Source organism: Hydractinia symbiolongicarpus, chromosome 9, assembly GCF_029227915.1.
Source record: "Hydractinia symbiolongicarpus strain clone_291-10 chromosome 9, HSymV2.1, whole genome shotgun sequence".
NCBI lineage: Eukaryota > Metazoa > Cnidaria > Hydrozoa > Anthoathecata > Hydractiniidae > Hydractinia > Hydractinia symbiolongicarpus.
Window position 1 is genome coordinate 9,554,395 of NC_079883.1, and position 18,478 is coordinate 9,572,872.

Below are 18,478 nucleotides of genomic sequence, written 5' to 3' on the forward strand. Positions count from 1 at the left end.
TCTAAATAATGTGCTTAAGAACACTAGCCTACATTTAAAATACTTCCCCATGTGTGTGTGTGGATTAGCTTCACTTTTCATACGTATTATTAGCTGTACTTGCAGAAAAGACAAGTACATTGATCCATGTTATTGCTTACATTTAACTTAACCCAGCTTTTCACGGAAACACTCCCAGGCAAATTAACCCTACAAAGTATTTCTAAATTTTTTTTGTGTCATATATGACATAGTATCGTATAGCAATAAATGTAACTGTGACAAGACTTTACACATTGTGTAATTTGGAAGCGTGCACAAAGTAATGTTTTAAAAGATTTGTGGCTATAAAAATAGCCGTTTTTGTTGAGCAATGACAACGCTTAACCTCCGAATCCGTAAAGAGTTCTTCCTTGACGTTTTAAGGCATAAACAACATCCATAGCGGTAACGGTCTTGCGTTTAGCGTGCTCTGTGTAGGTTACAGCATCACGAATAACATTCTCTAAGAAAACCTTCAGTACACCTCTGGTTTCCTCATAGATAAGGCCAGAGATACGTTTGACACCACCTCGTCGAGCAAGACGTCGAATAGCAGGTTTTGTGATTCCCTGAATGTTATCACGAAGAATTTTTCGGTGACGTTTAGCACCTCCTTTTCCCAATCCTTTACCTCCTTTTCCGCGTCCAGACATATTGATATAGTTGCGTACAGAACGAGTACAAAAACAACGTTTGAGTTAACAGAATTCAGACAGCTTTAAAAAGAGGCCATAAAATTACCTACTGCTCGTGGAAACACCCTAATTAACCAATAGAGTTGCGTCATTACAAAATGTTCCGAACATTTTGTACATTTTTTTAAGTAAAACTGTAGTTTTTTTAAAAATTCGTGGTCTTAATGTTTCAGTAAGGCAATAAATTTGGCATCGTTGGAATTCGCCAAACCTTCTGCTACTTACTAAAAAAAAAAAAAGTCAAAAGCTTTTGTGTATCAGAAGATACAGCCGTTTTCCCGTAGCCAAAAAACACAGATTTTATAAAAATGTTAAAGTAATGAGCGTAATGTCATTATGCAGCCAATCAGAAATTACTTTCTTAGCACCAATCAAATGGTTTGTTTTGAACCTTAGCTGTCAATCAATATGAGAAATAAAACTTTGGCGCGATAGTGCATTTTAGACCGTCTTGTGTATCCGTACTACATCGACTTCTTAAAATATGGCTCGTACAAAGCAAACTGCACGTAAATCTACTGGAGGAAAGGCTCCACGAAAACAACTCGCCACTAAAGCTGCGAGGAAAAGCGCACCAGCTACTGGAGGAGTGAAAAAACCACATCGTTACAGACCTGGTACAGTTGCTCTCAGAGAAATCAGAAGATACCAGAAGTCAACCGAGCTCTTGATCCGCAAGTTGCCTTTCCAGCGTCTTGTGCGAGAAATTGCTCAGGACTTCAAAACAGATCTGCGATTCCAGAGCACAGCCGTTATGGCTCTGCAAGAGGCTTCTGAAGCGTACCTTGTTGGCTTGTTCGAGGATACTAACTTGTGTGCCATTCACGCAAAACGAGTTACAATCATGCCTAAAGACATCCAGTTGGCAAGAAGAATTCGTGGGGAACGTGCCTAAGCATCTTACCAAACAAAAAACGGCTATTTTTATAGCCACACATCCATAAAAAATATTACGGCTAGCTTTTTATATCAAACTTTGTTCTGCTTTCTGTTTAAATTTTATGCTACATAAAAATTTTATGCTACATAAAGTTTGACAATGTTAAAAATATGAAGGGCAAGAAAAGTAAAAGCAAGAAAATAAGAAATTTAAAAACGAAAATACTTAAACTTAGGGAATCTAATCTTAAAATTACTCTTTTTTAACTGTTTAAGTGACTTAAACAAGTTTAACTTTGTACCAAGATAATGTTTTTTTGTAAATGTGTGGCTATAAAAATAGCCGTTTGTTAATGTAATAGCCAGATACACACAAATTATTTTTTTGCGGTCTTCTTTGCTGCCTTTTTGGGAGTCTTTTTGACCTTCTTTGCTGCAGGTTTTTTAGCAACAGGCTTCTTTGTGGGTTTCTTAGCTGCTGGTTTCTTAGCCGAGGCTTTCTTTGTGGCAGGCTTCTTTGCTGCTTTCTTTGGCGTGCTCTTCTTTGCTGGCTTCTTTTTTGGTGTACTTTTCTTTGCAGTAGGCTTCTTTGCCGTTGGCTTTTTTGCTGCGGCCTTTTTCTTAGGTTTTTCTTTTTTTACCTGACCTAGCTTGAATGATCCAGAAGCACCAGTGCCTTTAGTTTGAATCAAATCGCCTGATGTTACTCCTCGTTTAAGAGCCATTTTCAGATGATGATCTGAGTTTTCAGCAACTTTGTAATTTGCATGAATATATTTTGTAATAGCTTGGCGAGATGAACCACCGCGTTCCTTTAGGGTAGCGATAGCAGCCTTGATCATGTCCACATATTTAGGGTGATCAGCTGTCTTCTTTGCAGCAGGTTTCTTCTTGGGTGCGATTTTCTTTGGAGAAGCTGCTTCACTCATTTTTAATGTTTTCTTACAACAATCCAACGATAAACGATGCTTGTTATCACAGTAGAAGTATACTAAACATTACCGTGTAAATGAGATATAATTTAAGACGGTGCGAAGTATGCGGACGTAAAAGTACCACTCCCGGGAATTGATTTGGCGCGAAAACAGAAATGTGTGTTTCTGTACATCGTATAATGTCCGTTTTGGGTGCCGCGACTATGCGAAAGCATGTTAATTTTTATTTGTAGCACGACGCAATAGTCTGAAAGAGAAGCTGCTGGAGTTTGAGGTCTTCAGCATTACATCTACTCTGTTAATTTGGGCTTCTTCCGCGCCCGTGTTAGGATTTTCATAAAGCGTTCTTTGGTTTGCGTTGCGTATGTCGGCCTACATCATCGACACGGCCTGTTTCCGGCTATTAGGAGCAATTCATATATTGGGCACTGCGTTTCGACTTTTTTATTAGACCACAGTAAAAAAATTCACTCACAGAAGTCCCTTTCTTTCATGGCTACAAACACGAAGAATTCTGTCGTAAGTAAAACGAATGCGCAAGCCAAAATAACGATGGGGCGAAGTCATAAGCATGGCCCTGTGGCCCAATGGATAAGGCATCTGACTACGAATCAGGGGATTCCAGGTTCGACTCCTGGCAGGGTCGCACTGTCGCATTTCGGCTGCATGGTCTACTGTGTAACGCGCGCGCACGTTCTGGCGTAATGCGTTGATAAACGGAATGTACGCAGTCATATTGGAAAGTAATATCACGCACTTAGTATCGTCGCCTTTGTTAGCATTCATGTAAGTTACCATCCACTCGCTACAGTCGCTCTCCATCCTACGGCTAAATCAACAGCCGTGATTTTTACTATGTCGCCGTCCATCCGTACGCGGTGACAGTTGTAAGCTTTACAGTAACGTGACATGCTCCACAAGCAGTTACGGTGTGTGGACGATGCCTATCATGGCAACGCTTGTTCTTTATCGCTTCTCGGCCTAATGGCTAAGATCAAGTGTAGTATCTGTTCTTATCAGTTTAATATCTGGTAGGCCATTCTCTGAATGGTCAGTATATTAATCTGATTTTTGGCCTTGGGTCATGGAGGTGGATTCATTCACGCCGTGACCACGGGTTGCCTTGGTGTTGCACTATTACCGATGGCGGCCCACATAAGCAATAAAAGAATAATAGCAGTCCTCTTTCCGACGGCACTCTGCATAGTCTACGGCGGGAACAAAACGCGTACACTGGGGGAGAATACAGCCTATGCCCCGCGACACGGCAGTTTATAACACACTCAAGCCACAAGCATTAACAAACTTTGAAGGGTACCCTCATGCTACGGTGCAGTTCCAACTCATACTTACCTGACGGGGAAGTAAAGACTGATCAATGAGGGTTTTCTTCCAGAGTGAGGCTCTTGCATTGCACTACGCTTGGGCTGACCTCTGCGATTACTGCAAACGTCAGTAACTCGACCGTACAATTTCTGGTAGTGGGGGCCTGCGTCCGCGCTCGCCCCCTCCTTAAGTCAAAATGAATGAGCTTAGAAAAGTTGCGCGGCCAAATGTCGGTGGTGACTTAAACGCTAAGGTAAAACCTCGCTTGGCTGTTACGAAACGTGATTGCGATATAAGTCCTCGGAAGGCGGCGGAATTTTATTTTATTTGCCATTCCGTCAGGGTTATTGGATGATCGGCAATAGATCGAGTTTGTATGCATTTGAAAGCTCTTTTTTCTCGTACTATCACCTGAAAATGTCGTAGGAAAATGTCATAGGAAACACTTTCAACAACCGCCACGTTCCTTAATTGTTATAACAAGAAATATATCACAGCACCATTGAAATGAAAAGGCAACAAATGAAAATGAAAAGCCTACGACACCGGGAGTTCCCAGGCGGTCCCCCATCCAAGTACTATCCCGGCCCGACGATGCTTAACTTCCGTGATCAGACGAGAACGGGTGTGTTCATCGTGGTATGGCCGTAGACATTAGTAGGGGCAAATACGTGCAATTTATTTTGACGTTGTGATCAAATTTTTTTATTTAATTTCTTTGAGTTACTTAGGACAAGGCGTATGCATGGATTATCTATTAGACTTTAAGGTTATAGTTTTGTGAAAAAAACAATGTTTTTTTAAAGATGTGTGGCTATAAAAATAGCCGTTGTTTTCTGAGTGTAGCGGTTTACTTCTTCTGTCCTTTGTCGTTCTTCTTTGGGAGTAAGACAGCTTGAATGTTTGGCAAAACACCACCAGCTGCAATGGTTACACCGCTCAAAAGTTTGTTTAATTCTTCATCATTACGAACAGCCAATTGTAAATGTCTTGGAATAATCCTAGCTTTTTTGTTGTCTCTTGCTGCGTTACCAGCCAACTCCAATATCTCAGCAGATAAATATTCCAAGACGGCTGCTAAGTAAACTGGTGCTCCAGATCCAATTCGGTTAGCATAGTGCCCTCTACGAAGGAATCTATGCACTCTACCGACTGGAAATTGAAGTCCAGCTCTTGAGGATCTTGTCTTGGCTTTAGCCTTAGCTTTTCCACCTTTTCCACGTCCAGACATAACTGCGATTTGATTTGTAAGTTAATACAAAAACGTACGAATATTTAACGTAAGTGTTAACGAAATAAACTTTACTCGTTTTTTCATCATAAAAATAGGATCGAAATCATGTTTTTTTAACCAATCATAATTAAGTATTAAACAAAAGATTTTTTTTTTAACCAATTAAATTGCGTATCGGCGTTTTCGGATCGAATTCGATCCGATTTTTTTACTTATAAACAAAAAGTTTTGACTTGCAGTTTAATGCTTATTTACAAGTTAAGTAGCAAAAATTTTTAACCATGTCTGACGCAGCAGCTAAACTTCTAAATAATGTGCTTAAGAACACTAGCCTACATTTAAAATACTTCCCCATGTGTGTGTGTGGATTAGCTTCACTTTTCATACGTATTATTAGCTGTACTTGCAGAAAAGACAAGTACATTGATCCATGTTATTGCTTACATTTAACTTAACCCAGCTTTTCACGGAAACACTCCCAGGCAAATTAACCCTACAAAGTATTTCTAAATTTTTTTTGTGTCATATATGACATAGTATCGTATAGCAATAAATGTAACTGTGACAAGACTTTACACATTGTGTAATTTGGAAGCGTGCACAAAGTAATGTTTTAAAAGATTTGTGGCTATAAAAATAGCCGTTTTTGTTGAGCAATGACAACGCTTAACCTCCGAATCCGTAAAGAGTTCTTCCTTGACGTTTTAAGGCATAAACAACATCCATAGCGGTAACGGTCTTGCGTTTAGCGTGCTCTGTGTAGGTTACAGCATCACGAATAACATTCTCTAAGAAAACCTTCAGTACACCTCTGGTTTCCTCATAGATAAGGCCAGAGATACGTTTGACACCACCTCGTCGAGCAAGACGTCGAATAGCATGATTCCCATGCATGATAGCATGATCGTGATTCCCTGAATGTTATCACGAAGAATTTTTCGGTGACGTTTAGCACCTCCTTTTCCCAATCCTTTACCTCCTTTTCCGCGTCCAGACATATTGATATAGTTGCGTACAGAACGAGTACAAAAACAACGTTTGAGTTAACAGAATTCAGACAGCTTTAAAAAGAGGCCATAAAATTACCTACTGCTCGTGGAAACACCCTAATTAACCAATAGAGTTGCGTCATTACAAAATGTTCCGAACATTTTGTACATTTTTTTAAGTAAAACTGTAGTTTTTTTAAAAATTCGTGGTCTTAATGTTTCAGTAAGGCAATAAATTTGGCATCGTTGGAATTCGCCAAACCTTCTGCTACTTACTAAAAAAAAAAAAAGTCAAAAGCTTTTGTGTATCAGAAGATACAGCCGTTTTCCCGTAGCCAAAAAACACAGATTTTATAAAAATGTTAAAGTAATGAGCGTAATGTCATTATGCAGCCAATCAGAAATTACTTTCTTAGCACCAATCAAATGGTTTGTTTTGAACCTTAGCTGTCAATCAATATGAGAAATAAAACTTTGGCGCGATAGTGCATTTTAGACCGTCTTGTGTATCCGTACTACATCGACTTCTTAAAATATGGCTCGTACAAAGCAAACTGCACGTAAATCTACTGGAGGAAAGGCTCCACGAAAACAACTCGCCACTAAAGCTGCGAGGAAAAGCGCACCAGCTACTGGAGGAGTGAAAAAACCACATCGTTACAGACCTGGTACAGTTGCTCTCAGAGAAATCAGAAGATACCAGAAGTCAACCGAGCTCTTGATCCGCAAGTTGCCTTTCCAGCGTCTTGTGCGAGAAATTGCTCAGGACTTCAAAACAGATCTGCGATTCCAGAGCACAGCCGTTATGGCTCTGCAAGAGGCTTCTGAAGCGTACCTTGTTGGCTTGTTCGAGGATACTAACTTGTGTGCCATTCACGCAAAACGAGTTACAATCATGCCTAAAGACATCCAGTTGGCAAGAAGAATTCGTGGGGAACGTGCCTAAGCATCTTACCAAACAAAAAACGGCTATTTTTATAGCCACACATCCATAAAAAATATTACGGCTAGCTTTTTATATCAAACTTTGTTCTGCTTTCTGTTTAAATTTTATGCTACATAAAAATTTTATGCTACATAAAGTTTGACAATGTTAAAAATATGAAGGGCAAGAAAAGTAAAAGCAAGAAAATAAGAAATTTAAAAACGAAAATACTTAAACTTAGGGAATCTAATCTTAAAATTACTCTTTTTTAACTGTTTAAGTGACTTAAACAAGTTTAACTTTGTACCAAGATAATGTTTTTTTGTAAATGTGTGGCTATAAAAATAGCCGTTTGTTAATGTAATAGCCAGATACACACAAATTATTTTTTTGCGGTCTTCTTTGCTGCCTTTTTGGGAGTCTTTTTGACCTTCTTTGCTGCAGGTTTTTTAGCAACAGGCTTCTTTGTGGGTTTCTTAGCTGCTGGTTTCTTAGCCGAGGCTTTCTTTGTGGCAGGCTTCTTTGCTGCTTTCTTTGGCGTGCTCTTCTTTGCTGGCTTCTTTTTTGGTGTACTTTTCTTTGCAGTAGGCTTCTTTGCCGTTGGCTTTTTTGCTGCGGCCTTTTTCTTAGGTTTTTCTTTTTTTACCTGACCTAGCTTGAATGATCCAGAAGCACCAGTGCCTTTAGTTTGAATCAAATCGCCTGATGTTACTCCTCGTTTAAGAGCCATTTTCAGATGATGATCTGAGTTTTCAGCAACTTTGTAATTTGCATGAATATATTTTGTAATAGCTTGGCGAGATGAACCACCGCGTTCCTTTAGGGTAGCGATAGCAGCCTTGATCATGTCCACATATTTAGGGTGATCAGCTGTCTTCTTTGCAGCAGGTTTCTTCTTGGGTGCGATTTTCTTTGGAGAAGCTGCTTCACTCATTTTTAATGTTTTCTTACAACAATCCAACGATAAACGATGCTTGTTATCACAGTAGAAGTATACTAAACATTACCGTGTAAATGAGATATAATTTAAGACGGTGCGAAGTATGCGGACGTAAAAGTACCACTCCCGGGAATTGATTTGGCGCGAAAACAGAAATGTGTGTTTCTGTACATCGTATAATGTCCGTTTTGGGTGCCGCGACTATGCGAAAGCATGTTAATTTTTATTTGTAGCACGACGCAATAGTCTGAAAGAGAAGCTGCTGGAGTTTGAGGTCTTCAGCATTACATCTACTCTGTTAATTTGGGCTTCTTCCGCGCCCGTGTTAGGATTTTCATAAAGCGTTCTTTGGTTTGCGTTGCGTATGTCGGCCTACATCATCGACACGGCCTGTTTCCGGCTATTAGGAGCAATTCATATATTGGGCACTGCGTTTCGACTTTTTTATTAGACCACAGTAAAAAAATTCACTCACAGAAGTCCCTTTCTTTCATGGCTACAAACACGAAGAATTCTGTCGTAAGTAAAACGAATGCGCAAGCCAAAATAACGATGGGGCGAAGTCATAAGCATGGCCCTGTGGCCCAATGGATAAGGCATCTGACTACGAATCAGGGGATTCCAGGTTCGACTCCTGGCAGGGTCGCACTGTCGCATTTCGGCTGCATGGTCTACTGTGTAACGCGCGCGCACGTTCTGGCGTAATGCGTTGATAAACGGAATGTACGCAGTCATATTGGAAAGTAATATCACGCACTTAGTATCGTCGCCTTTGTTAGCATTCATGTAAGTTACCATCCACTCGCTACAGTCGCTCTCCATCCTACGGCTAAATCAACAGCCGTGATTTTTACTATGTCGCCGTCCATCCGTACGCGGTGACAGTTGTAAGCTTTACAGTAACGTGACATGCTCCACAAGCAGTTACGGTGTGTGGACGATGCCTATCATGGCAACGCTTGTTCTTTATCGCTTCTCGGCCTAATGGCTAAGATCAAGTGTAGTATCTGTTCTTATCAGTTTAATATCTGGTAGGCCATTCTCTGAATGGTCAGTATATTAATCTGATTTTTGGCCTTGGGTCATGGAGGTGGATTCATTCACGCCGTGACCACGGGTTGCCTTGGTGTTGCACTATTACCGATGGCGGCCCACATAAGCAATAAAAGAATAATAGCAGTCCTCTTTCCGACGGCACTCTGCATAGTCTACGGCGGGAACAAAACGCGTACACTGGGGGAGAATACAGCCTATGCCCCGCGACACGGCAGTTTATAACACACTCAAGCCACAAGCATTAACAAACTTTGAAGGGTACCCTCATGCTACGGTGCAGTTCCAACTCATACTTACCTGACGGGGAAGTAAAGACTGATCAATGAGGGTTTTCTTCCAGAGTGAGGCTCTTGCATTGCACTACGCTTGGGCTGACCTCTGCGATTACTGCAAACGTCAGTAACTCGACCGTACAATTTCTGGTAGTGGGGGCCTGCGTCCGCGCTCGCCCCCTCCTTAAGTCAAAATGAATGAGCTTAGAAAAGTTGCGCGGCCAAATGTCGGTGGTGACTTAAACGCTAAGGTAAAACCTCGCTTGGCTGTTACGAAACGTGATTGCGATATAAGTCCTCGGAAGGCGGCGGAATTTTATTTTATTTGCCATTCCGTCAGGGTTATTGGATGATCGGCAATAGATCGAGTTTGTATGCATTTGAAAGCTCTTTTTTCTCGTACTATCACCTGAAAATGTCGTAGGAAAATGTCATAGGAAACACTTTCAACAACCGCCACGTTCCTTAATTGTTATAACAAGAAATATATCACAGCACCATTGAAATGAAAAGGCAACAAATGAAAATGAAAAGCCTACGACACCGGGAGTTCCCAGGCGGTCCCCCATCCAAGTACTATCCCGGCCCGACGATGCTTAACTTCCGTGATCAGACGAGAACGGGTGTGTTCATCGTGGTATGGCCGTAGACATTAGTAGGGGCAAATACGTGCAATTTATTTTGACGTTGTGATCAAATTTTTTTATTTAATTTCTTTGAGTTACTTAGGACAAGGCGTATGCATGGATTATCTATTAGACTTTAAGGTTATAGTTTTGTGAAAAAAACAATGTTTTTTTAAAGATGTGTGGCTATAAAAATAGCCGTTGTTTTCTGAGTGTAGCGGTTTACTTCTTCTGTCCTTTGTCGTTCTTCTTTGGGAGTAAGACAGCTTGAATGTTTGGCAAAACACCACCAGCTGCAATGGTTACACCGCTCAAAAGTTTGTTTAATTCTTCATCATTACGAACAGCCAATTGTAAATGTCTTGGAATAATCCTAGCTTTTTTGTTGTCTCTTGCTGCGTTACCAGCCAACTCCAATATCTCAGCAGATAAATATTCCAAGACGGCTGCTAAGTAAACTGGTGCTCCAGATCCAATTCGGTTAGCATAGTGCCCTCTACGAAGGAATCTATGCACTCTACCGACTGGAAATTGAAGTCCAGCTCTTGAGGATCTTGTCTTGGCTTTAGCCTTAGCTTTTCTACCTTTTCCACGTCCAGACATAACTGCGATTTGATTTGTAAGTTAATACAAAAACGTACGAATATTTAACGTAAGTGTTAACGAAATAAACTTTACTCGTTTTTTCATCATAAAAATAGGATCGAAATCATGTTTTTTTAACCAATCATAATTAAGTATTAAACAAAAGATTTTTTTTTTAACCAATTAAATTGCGTATCGGCGTTTTCGGATCGAATTCGATCCGATTTTTTTACTTATAAACAAAAAGTTTTGACTTGCAGTTTAATGCTTATTTACAAGTTAAGTAGCAAAAATTTTTAACCATGTCTGACGCAGCAGCTAAAGGAGGAAAACAGGCACCTAAAGTAGCCAAGAAAGGTGAAAAAAGAGCCGGCAAAAAAGGAGGAAAGATTGGTGGAACTGGTGAAAAGAAACGCAAGAGAAAGAGAAAGGAAAGTTATGCTATTTACATCTACAATGTTTTGAAACAAGTTCACTCAGATGTCGGAGTTTCAAGCAAAGCTATGAGCATCATGAACTCATTTGTCAACGACATCTTTGAGCGCATTGCTTCCGAAGCTTCGCGTTTGGCTCTTCAAAACAAAAAGTCGACCATCTCTTCTCGTGAAATTCAAACCGCAGTACGTCTTCTCTTGCCTGGAGAACTTGCAAAACACGCAGTCAGTGAAGGAACAAAAGCCGTCACAAAATACACAAGCAGCAAGTAAACCAACGTCTACCAAACACAAACGGTCTTTTTTAAGACCACACATCTTTAAAAAAACATTTACTTGGCGTCACTACAAGTTAACCGAAGTTAATAAAACTTCTAAATAATGTGCTTAAGAACACTAGCCTACATTTAAAATACTTCCCCATGTGTGTGTGTGGATTAGCTTCACTTTTCATACGTATTATTAGCTGTACTTGCAGAAAAGACAAGTACATTGATCCATGTTATTGCTTACATTTAACTTAACCCAGCTTTTCACGGAAACACTCCCAGGCAAATTAACCCTACAAAGTATTTCTAAATTTTTTTTGTGTCATATATGACATAGTATCGTATAGCAATAAATGTAACTGTGACAAGACTTTACACATTGTGTAATTTGGAAGCGTGCACAAAGTAATGTTTTAAAAGATTTGTGGCTATAAAAATAGCCGTTTTTGTTGAGCAATGACAACGCTTAACCTCCGAATCCGTAAAGAGTTCTTCCTTGACGTTTTAAGGCATAAACAACATCCATAGCGGTAACGGTCTTGCGTTTAGCGTGCTCTGTGTAGGTTACAGCATCACGAATAACATTCTCTAAGAAAACCTTCAGTACACCTCTGGTTTCCTCATAGATAAGGCCAGAGATACGTTTGACACCACCTCGTCGAGCAAGACGTCGAATAGCAGGTTTTGTGATTCCCTGAATGTTATCACGAAGAATTTTTCGGTGACGTTTAGCACCTCCTTTTCCCAATCCTTTACCTCCTTTTCCGCGTCCAGACATATTGATATAGTTGCGTACAGAACGAGTACAAAAACAACGTTTGAGTTAACAGAATTCAGACAGCTTTAAAAAGAGGCCATAAAATTACCTACTGCTCGTGGAAACACCCTAATTAACCAATAGAGTTGCGTCATTACAAAATGTTCCGAACATTTTGTACATTTTTTTAAGTAAAACTGTAGTTTTTTTAAAAATTCGTGGTCTTAATGTTTCAGTAAGGCAATAAATTTGGCATCGTTGGAATTCGCCAAACCTTCTGCTACTTACTAAAAAAAAAAAAAGTCAAAAGCTTTTGTGTATCAGAAGATACAGCCGTTTTCCCGTAGCCAAAAAACACAGATTTTATAAAAATGTTAAAGTAATGAGCGTAATGTCATTATGCAGCCAATCAGAAATTACTTTCTTAGCACCAATCAAATGGTTTGTTTTGAACCTTAGCTGTCAATCAATATGAGAAATAAAACTTTGGCGCGATAGTGCATTTTAGACCGTCTTGTGTATCCGTACTACATCGACTTCTTAAAATATGGCTCGTACAAAGCAAACTGCACGTAAATCTACTGGAGGAAAGGCTCCACGAAAACAACTCGCCACTAAAGCTGCGAGGAAAAGCGCACCAGCTACTGGAGGAGTGAAAAAACCACATCGTTACAGACCTGGTACAGTTGCTCTCAGAGAAATCAGAAGATACCAGAAGTCAACCGAGCTCTTGATCCGCAAGTTGCCTTTCCAGCGTCTTGTGCGAGAAATTGCTCAGGACTTCAAAACAGATCTGCGATTCCAGAGCACAGCCGTTATGGCTCTGCAAGAGGCTTCTGAAGCGTACCTTGTTGGCTTGTTCGAGGATACTAACTTGTGTGCCATTCACGCAAAACGAGTTACAATCATGCCTAAAGACATCCAGTTGGCAAGAAGAATTCGTGGGGAACGTGCCTAAGCATCTTACCAAACAAAAAACGGCTATTTTTATAGCCACACATCCATAAAAAATATTACGGCTAGCTTTTTATATCAAACTTTGTTCTGCTTTCTGTTTAAATTTTATGCTACATAAAAATTTTATGCTACATAAAGTTTGACAATGTTAAAAATATGAAGGGCAAGAAAAGTAAAAGCAAGAAAATAAGAAATTTAAAAACGAAAATACTTAAACTTAGGGAATCTAATCTTAAAATTACTCTTTTTTAACTGTTTAAGTGACTTAAACAAGTTTAACTTTGTACCAAGATAATGTTTTTTTGTAAATGTGTGGCTATAAAAATAGCCGTTTGTTAATGTAATAGCCAGATACACACAAATTATTTTTTTGCGGTCTTCTTTGCTGCCTTTTTGGGAGTCTTTTTGACCTTCTTTGCTGCAGGTTTTTTAGCAACAGGCTTCTTTGTGGGTTTCTTAGCTGCTGGTTTCTTAGCCGAGGCTTTCTTTGTGGCAGGCTTCTTTGCTGCTTTCTTTGGCGTGCTCTTCTTTGCTGGCTTCTTTTTTGGTGTACTTTTCTTTGCAGTAGGCTTCTTTGCCGTTGGCTTTTTTGCTGCGGCCTTTTTCTTAGGTTTTTCTTTTTTTACCTGACCTAGCTTGAATGATCCAGAAGCACCAGTGCCTTTAGTTTGAATCAATTCGCCTGATGTTACTCCTCGTTTAAGAGCCATTTTCAGATGATGATCTGAGTTTTCAGCAACTTTGTAATTTGCATGAATATATTTTGTAATAGCTTGGCGAGATGAACCACCGCGTTCCTTTAGGGTAGCCATAGCAGCCTTGATCATGTCCACATATTTAGGGTGATCAGCTGTCTTCTTTGCAGCAGGTTTCTTCTTGGGTGCGATTTTCTTTGGAGAAGCTGCTTCACTCATTTTTAATGTTTTCTTACAACAATCCAACGATAAACGATGCTTGTTATCACAGTAGAAGTATACTAAACATTACCGTGTAAATGAGATATAATTTAAGACGGTGCGAAGTATGCGGACGTAAAAGTACCACTCCCGGGAATTGATTTGGCGCGAAAACAGAAATGTGTGTTTCTGTACATCGTATAATGTCCGTTTTGGGTGCCGCGACTATGCGAAAGCATGTTAATTTTTATTTGTAGCACGACGCAATAGTCTGAAAGAGAAGCTGCTGGAGTTTGAGGTCTTCAGCATTACATCTACTCTGTTAATTTGGGCTTCTTCCGCGCCCGTGTTAGGATTTTCATAAAGCGTTCTTTGGTTTGCGTTGCGTATGTCGGCCTACATCATCGACACGGCCTGTTTCCGGCTATTAGGAGCAATTCATATATTGGGCACTGCGTTTCGACTTTTTTATTAGACCACAGTAAAAAAATTCACTCACAGAAGTCCCTTTCTTTCATGGCTACAAACACGAAGAATTCTGTCGTAAGTAAAACGAATGCGCAAGCCAAAATAACGATGGGGCGAAGTCATAAGCATGGCCCTGTGGCCCAATGGATAAGGCATCTGACTACGAATCAGGGGATTCCAGGTTCGACTCCTGGCAGGGTCGCACTGTCGCATTTCGGCTGCATGGTCTACTGTGTAACGCGCGCGCACGTTCTGGCGTAATGCGTTGATAAACGGAATGTACGCAGTCATATTGGAAAGTAATATCACGCACTTAGTATCGTCGCCTTTGTTAGCATTCATGTAAGTTACCATCCACTCGCTACAGTCGCTCTCCATCCTACGGCTAAATCAACAGCCGTGATTTTTACTATGTCGCCGTCCATCCGTACGCGGTGACAGTTGTAAGCTTTACAGTAACGTGACATGCTCCACAAGCAGTTACGGTGTGTGGACGATGCCTATCATGGCAACGCTTGTTCTTTATCGCTTCTCGGCCTAATGGCTAAGATCAAGTGTAGTATCTGTTCTTATCAGTTTAATATCTGGTAGGCCATTCTCTGAATGGTCAGTATATTAATCTGATTTTTGGCCTTGGGTCATGGAGGTGGATTCATTCACGCCGTGACCACGGGTTGCCTTGGTGTTGCACTATTACCGATGGCGGCCCACATAAGCAATAAAAGAATAATAGCAGTCCTCTTTCCGACGGCACTCTGCATAGTCTACGGCGGGAACAAAACGCGTACACTGGGGGAGAATACAGCCTATGCCCCGCGACACGGCAGTTTATAACACACTCAAGCCACAAGCATTAACAAACTTTGAAGGGTACCCTCATGCTACGGTGCAGTTCCAACTCATACTTACCTGACGGGGAAGTAAAGACTGATCAATGAGGGTTTTCTTCCAGAGTGAGGCTCTTGCATTGCACTACGCTTGGGCTGACCTCTGCGATTACTGCAAACGTCAGTAACTCGACCGTACAATTTCTGGTAGTGGGGGCCTGCGTCCGCGCTCGCCCCCTCCTTAAGTCAAAATGAATGAGCTTAGAAAAGTTGCGCGGCCAAATGTCGGTGGTGACTTAAACGCTAAGGTAAAACCTCGCTTGGCTGTTACGAAACGTGATTGCGATATAAGTCCTCGGAAGGCGGCGGAATTTTATTTTATTTGCCATTCCGTCAGGGTTATTGGATGATCGGCAATAGATCGAGTTTGTATGCATTTGAAAGCTCTTTTTTCTCGTACTATCACCTGAAAATGTCGTAGGAAAATGTCATAGGAAACACTTTCAACAACCGCCACGTTCCTTAATTGTTATAACAAGAAATATATCACAGCACCATTGAAATGAAAAGGCAACAAATGAAAATGAAAAGCCTACGACACCGGGAGTTCCCAGGCGGTCCCCCATCCAAGTACTATCCCGGCCCGACGATGCTTAACTTCCGTGATCAGACGAGAACGGGTGTGTTCATCGTGGTATGGCCGTAGACATTAGTAGGGGCAAATACGTGCAATTTATTTTGACGTTGTGATCAAATTTTTTTATTTAATTTCTTTGAGTTACTTAGGACAAGGCGTATGCATGGATTATCTATTAGACTTTAAGGTTATAGTTTTGTGAAAAAAACAATGTTTTTTTAAAGATGTGTGGCTATAAAAATAGCCGTTGTTTTCTGAGTGTAGCGGTTTACTTCTTCTGTCCTTTGTCGTTCTTCTTTGGGAGTAAGACAGCTTGAATGTTTGGCAAAACACCACCAGCTGCAATGGTTACACCGCTCAAAAGTTTGTTTAATTCTTCATCATTACGAACAGCCAATTGTAAATGTCTTGGAATAATCCTAGCTTTTTTGTTGTCTCTTGCTGCGTTACCAGCCAACTCCAATATCTCAGCAGATAAATATTCCAAGACGGCTGCTAAGTAAACTGGTGCTCCAGATCCAATTCGGTTAGCATAGTGCCCTCTACGAAGGAATCTATGCACTCTACCGACTGGAAATTGAAGTCCAGCTCTTGAGGATCTTGTCTTGGCTTTAGCCTTAGCTTTTCCACCTTTTCCACGTCCAGACATAACTGCGATTTGATTTGTAAGTTAATACAAAAACGTACGAATATTTAACGTAAGTGTTAACGAAATAAACTTTACTCGTTTTTTCATCATAAAAATAGGATCGAAATCATGTTTTTTTAACCAATCATAATTAAGTATTAAACAAAAGATTTTTTTTTTAACCAATTAAATTGCGTATCGGCGTTTTCGGATCGAATTCGATCCGATTTTTTTACTTATAAACAAAAAGTTTTGACTTGCAGTTTAATGCTTATTTACAAGTTAAGTAGCAAAAATTTTTAACCATGTCTGACGCAGCAGCTAAAGGAGGAAAACAGGCACCTAAAGTAGCCAAGAAAGGTGAAAAAAGAGCCGGCAAAAAAGGAGGAAAGATTGGTGGAACTGGTGAAAAGAAACGCAAGAGAAAGAGAAAGGAAAGTTATGCTATTTACATCTACAATGTTTTGAAACAAGTTCACCCAGATGTCGGAGTTTCAAGCAAAGCTATGAGCATCATGAACTCATTTGTCAACGACATCTTTGAGCGCATTGCTTCCGAAGCTTCGCGTTTGGCTCTTCAAAACAAAAAGTCGACCATCTCTTCTCGTGAAATTCAAACCGCAGTACGTCTTCTCTTGCCTGGAGAACTTGCAAAACACGCAGTCAGTGAAGGAACAAAAGCCGTCACAAAATACACAAGCAGCAAGTAAACCAACGTCTACCAAACACAAACGGTCTTTTTTAAGACCACACATCTTTAAAAAAACATTTACTTGGCGTCACTACAAGTTAACCGAAGTTAATAAAACTTCTAAATAATGTGCTTAAGAACACTAGCCTACATTTAAAATACTTCCCCATGTGTGTGTGTGGATTAGCTTCACTTTTCATACGTATTATTAGCTGTACTTGCAGAAAAGACAAGTACATTGATCCATGTTATTGCTTACATTTAACTTAACCCAGCTTTTCACGGAAACACTCCCAGGCAAATTAACCCTACAAAGTATTTCTAAATTTTTTTTGTGTCATATATGACATAGTATCGTATAGCAATAAATGTAACTGTGACAAGACTTTACACATTGTGTAATTTGGAAGCGTGCACAAAGTAATGTTTTAAAAGATTTGTGGCTATAAAAATAGCCGTTTTTGTTGAGCAATGACAACGCTTAACCTCCGAATCCGTAAAGAGTTCTTCCTTGACGTTTTAAGGCATAAACAACATCCATAGCGGTAACAGTCTTGCGTTTAGCGTGCTCTGTGTAGGTTACAGCATCACGAATAACATTCTCTAAGAAAACCTTCAGTACACCTCTGGTTTCCTCATAGATAAGGCCAGAGATACGTTTGACACCACCTCGTCGAGCAAGACGTCGAATAGCAGGTTTTGTGATTCCCTGAATGTTATCACGAAGAATTTTTCGGTGACGTTTAGCACCTCCTTTTCCCAATCCTTTACCTCCTTTTCCGCGTCCAGACATATTGATATAGTTGCGTACAGAACGAGTACAAAAACAACGTTTGAGTTAACAGAATTCAGACAGCTTTAAAAAGAGGCCATAAAATTACCTACTGCTCGTGGAAACACCCTAATTAACCAATAGAGTTGCGTCATTACAAAATGTTCCGAACATTTTGTACATTTTTTTAAGTAAAACTGTAGTTTTTTTAAAAATTCGTGGTCTTAATGTTTCAGTAAGGCAATAAATTTGGCATCGTTGGAATTCGCCAAACCTTCTGCTACTTACTAAAAAAAAAAAAAAGTCAAAAGCTTTTGTGTATCAGAAGATACAGCCGTTTTCCCGTAGCCAAAAAACACAGATTTTATAAAAATGTTAAAGTAATGAGCGTAATGTCATTATGCAGCCAATCAGAAATTACTTTCTTAGCACCAATCAAATGGTTTGTTTTGAACCTTAGCTGTCAATCAATATGAGAAATAAAACTTTGGCGCGATAGTGCATTTTAGACCGTCTTGTGTATCCGTACTACATCGACTTCTTAAAATATGGCTCGTACAAAGCAAACTGCACGTAAATCTACTGGAGGAAAGGCTCCACGAAAACAACTCGCCACTAAAGCTGCGAGGAAAAGCGCACCAGCTACTGGAGGAGTGAAA

General features: G+C 40.1%; 1 protein-coding gene and 9 non-coding genes across 10 annotated transcripts; 6 read left to right on the plus strand and 4 right to left on the minus strand.

Moving 5' to 3' along the window:
- The first annotated feature begins 3,498 nt into the window (after nucleotides 1-3,498).
- LOC130660968 (U2 spliceosomal RNA) lies at nucleotides 3,499-3,690 on the plus strand. The gene has a single exon (XR_008988164.1). It is a non-coding gene; the product is annotated as a U2 spliceosomal RNA (small nuclear RNA).
- Nucleotides 3,691-3,875: 185 nt separating this feature from the next.
- LOC130659920 (U1 spliceosomal RNA) lies at nucleotides 3,876-4,040 on the plus strand. The gene has a single exon (XR_008987124.1). It is a non-coding gene; the product is annotated as a U1 spliceosomal RNA (small nuclear RNA).
- A 350-nt stretch (nucleotides 4,041-4,390) lies between these two features.
- On the minus strand, nucleotides 4,391-4,509 carry LOC130661654 (5S ribosomal RNA). Its single transcript, XR_008988832.1, has one exon. It is a non-coding gene; the product is annotated as a 5S ribosomal RNA (ribosomal RNA).
- Nucleotides 4,510-8,912: 4,403 nt separating this feature from the next.
- LOC130660969 (U2 spliceosomal RNA) lies at nucleotides 8,913-9,104 on the plus strand. The gene has a single exon (XR_008988165.1). It is a non-coding gene; the product is annotated as a U2 spliceosomal RNA (small nuclear RNA).
- Nucleotides 9,105-9,289: 185 nt separating this feature from the next.
- LOC130659922 (U1 spliceosomal RNA) lies at nucleotides 9,290-9,454 on the plus strand. The gene has a single exon (XR_008987125.1). It is a non-coding gene; the product is annotated as a U1 spliceosomal RNA (small nuclear RNA).
- A 350-nt stretch (nucleotides 9,455-9,804) lies between these two features.
- On the minus strand, nucleotides 9,805-9,923 carry LOC130661655 (5S ribosomal RNA). Its single transcript, XR_008988833.1, has one exon. It is a non-coding gene; the product is annotated as a 5S ribosomal RNA (ribosomal RNA).
- A 3,264-nt stretch (nucleotides 9,924-13,187) lies between these two features.
- On the minus strand, nucleotides 13,188-14,083 carry LOC130657693 (histone H1-delta-like). The gene has a single exon (XM_057460702.1). The coding sequence runs from the start codon at nucleotides 13,812-13,814 to the stop codon at nucleotides 13,263-13,265; it is 552 nt and encodes a 183-aa protein (XP_057316685.1). The 5' UTR covers nucleotides 13,815-14,083; the 3' UTR covers nucleotides 13,188-13,262.
- A 705-nt stretch (nucleotides 14,084-14,788) lies between these two features.
- On the plus strand, nucleotides 14,789-14,980 carry LOC130660970 (U2 spliceosomal RNA). The gene has a single exon (XR_008988166.1). It is a non-coding gene; the product is annotated as a U2 spliceosomal RNA (small nuclear RNA).
- Nucleotides 14,981-15,165: 185 nt separating this feature from the next.
- LOC130659923 (U1 spliceosomal RNA) lies at nucleotides 15,166-15,330 on the plus strand. Its single transcript, XR_008987126.1, has one exon. It is a non-coding gene; the product is annotated as a U1 spliceosomal RNA (small nuclear RNA).
- A 350-nt stretch (nucleotides 15,331-15,680) lies between these two features.
- Nucleotides 15,681-15,799, minus strand: LOC130661656 (5S ribosomal RNA). The gene has a single exon (XR_008988834.1). It is a non-coding gene; the product is annotated as a 5S ribosomal RNA (ribosomal RNA).
- Between the last annotated feature and the right edge of the window lie 2,679 nt (nucleotides 15,800-18,478).

What these genes read in the sequence shown, in the direction of transcription:
- LOC130657693 (XM_057460702.1), bottom strand. Translation starts at nt 13,814, where the DNA reads ATGAGTGAAGCAGCTTCTCCAAAGAAAATCGCACCCAAGAAGAAACCT.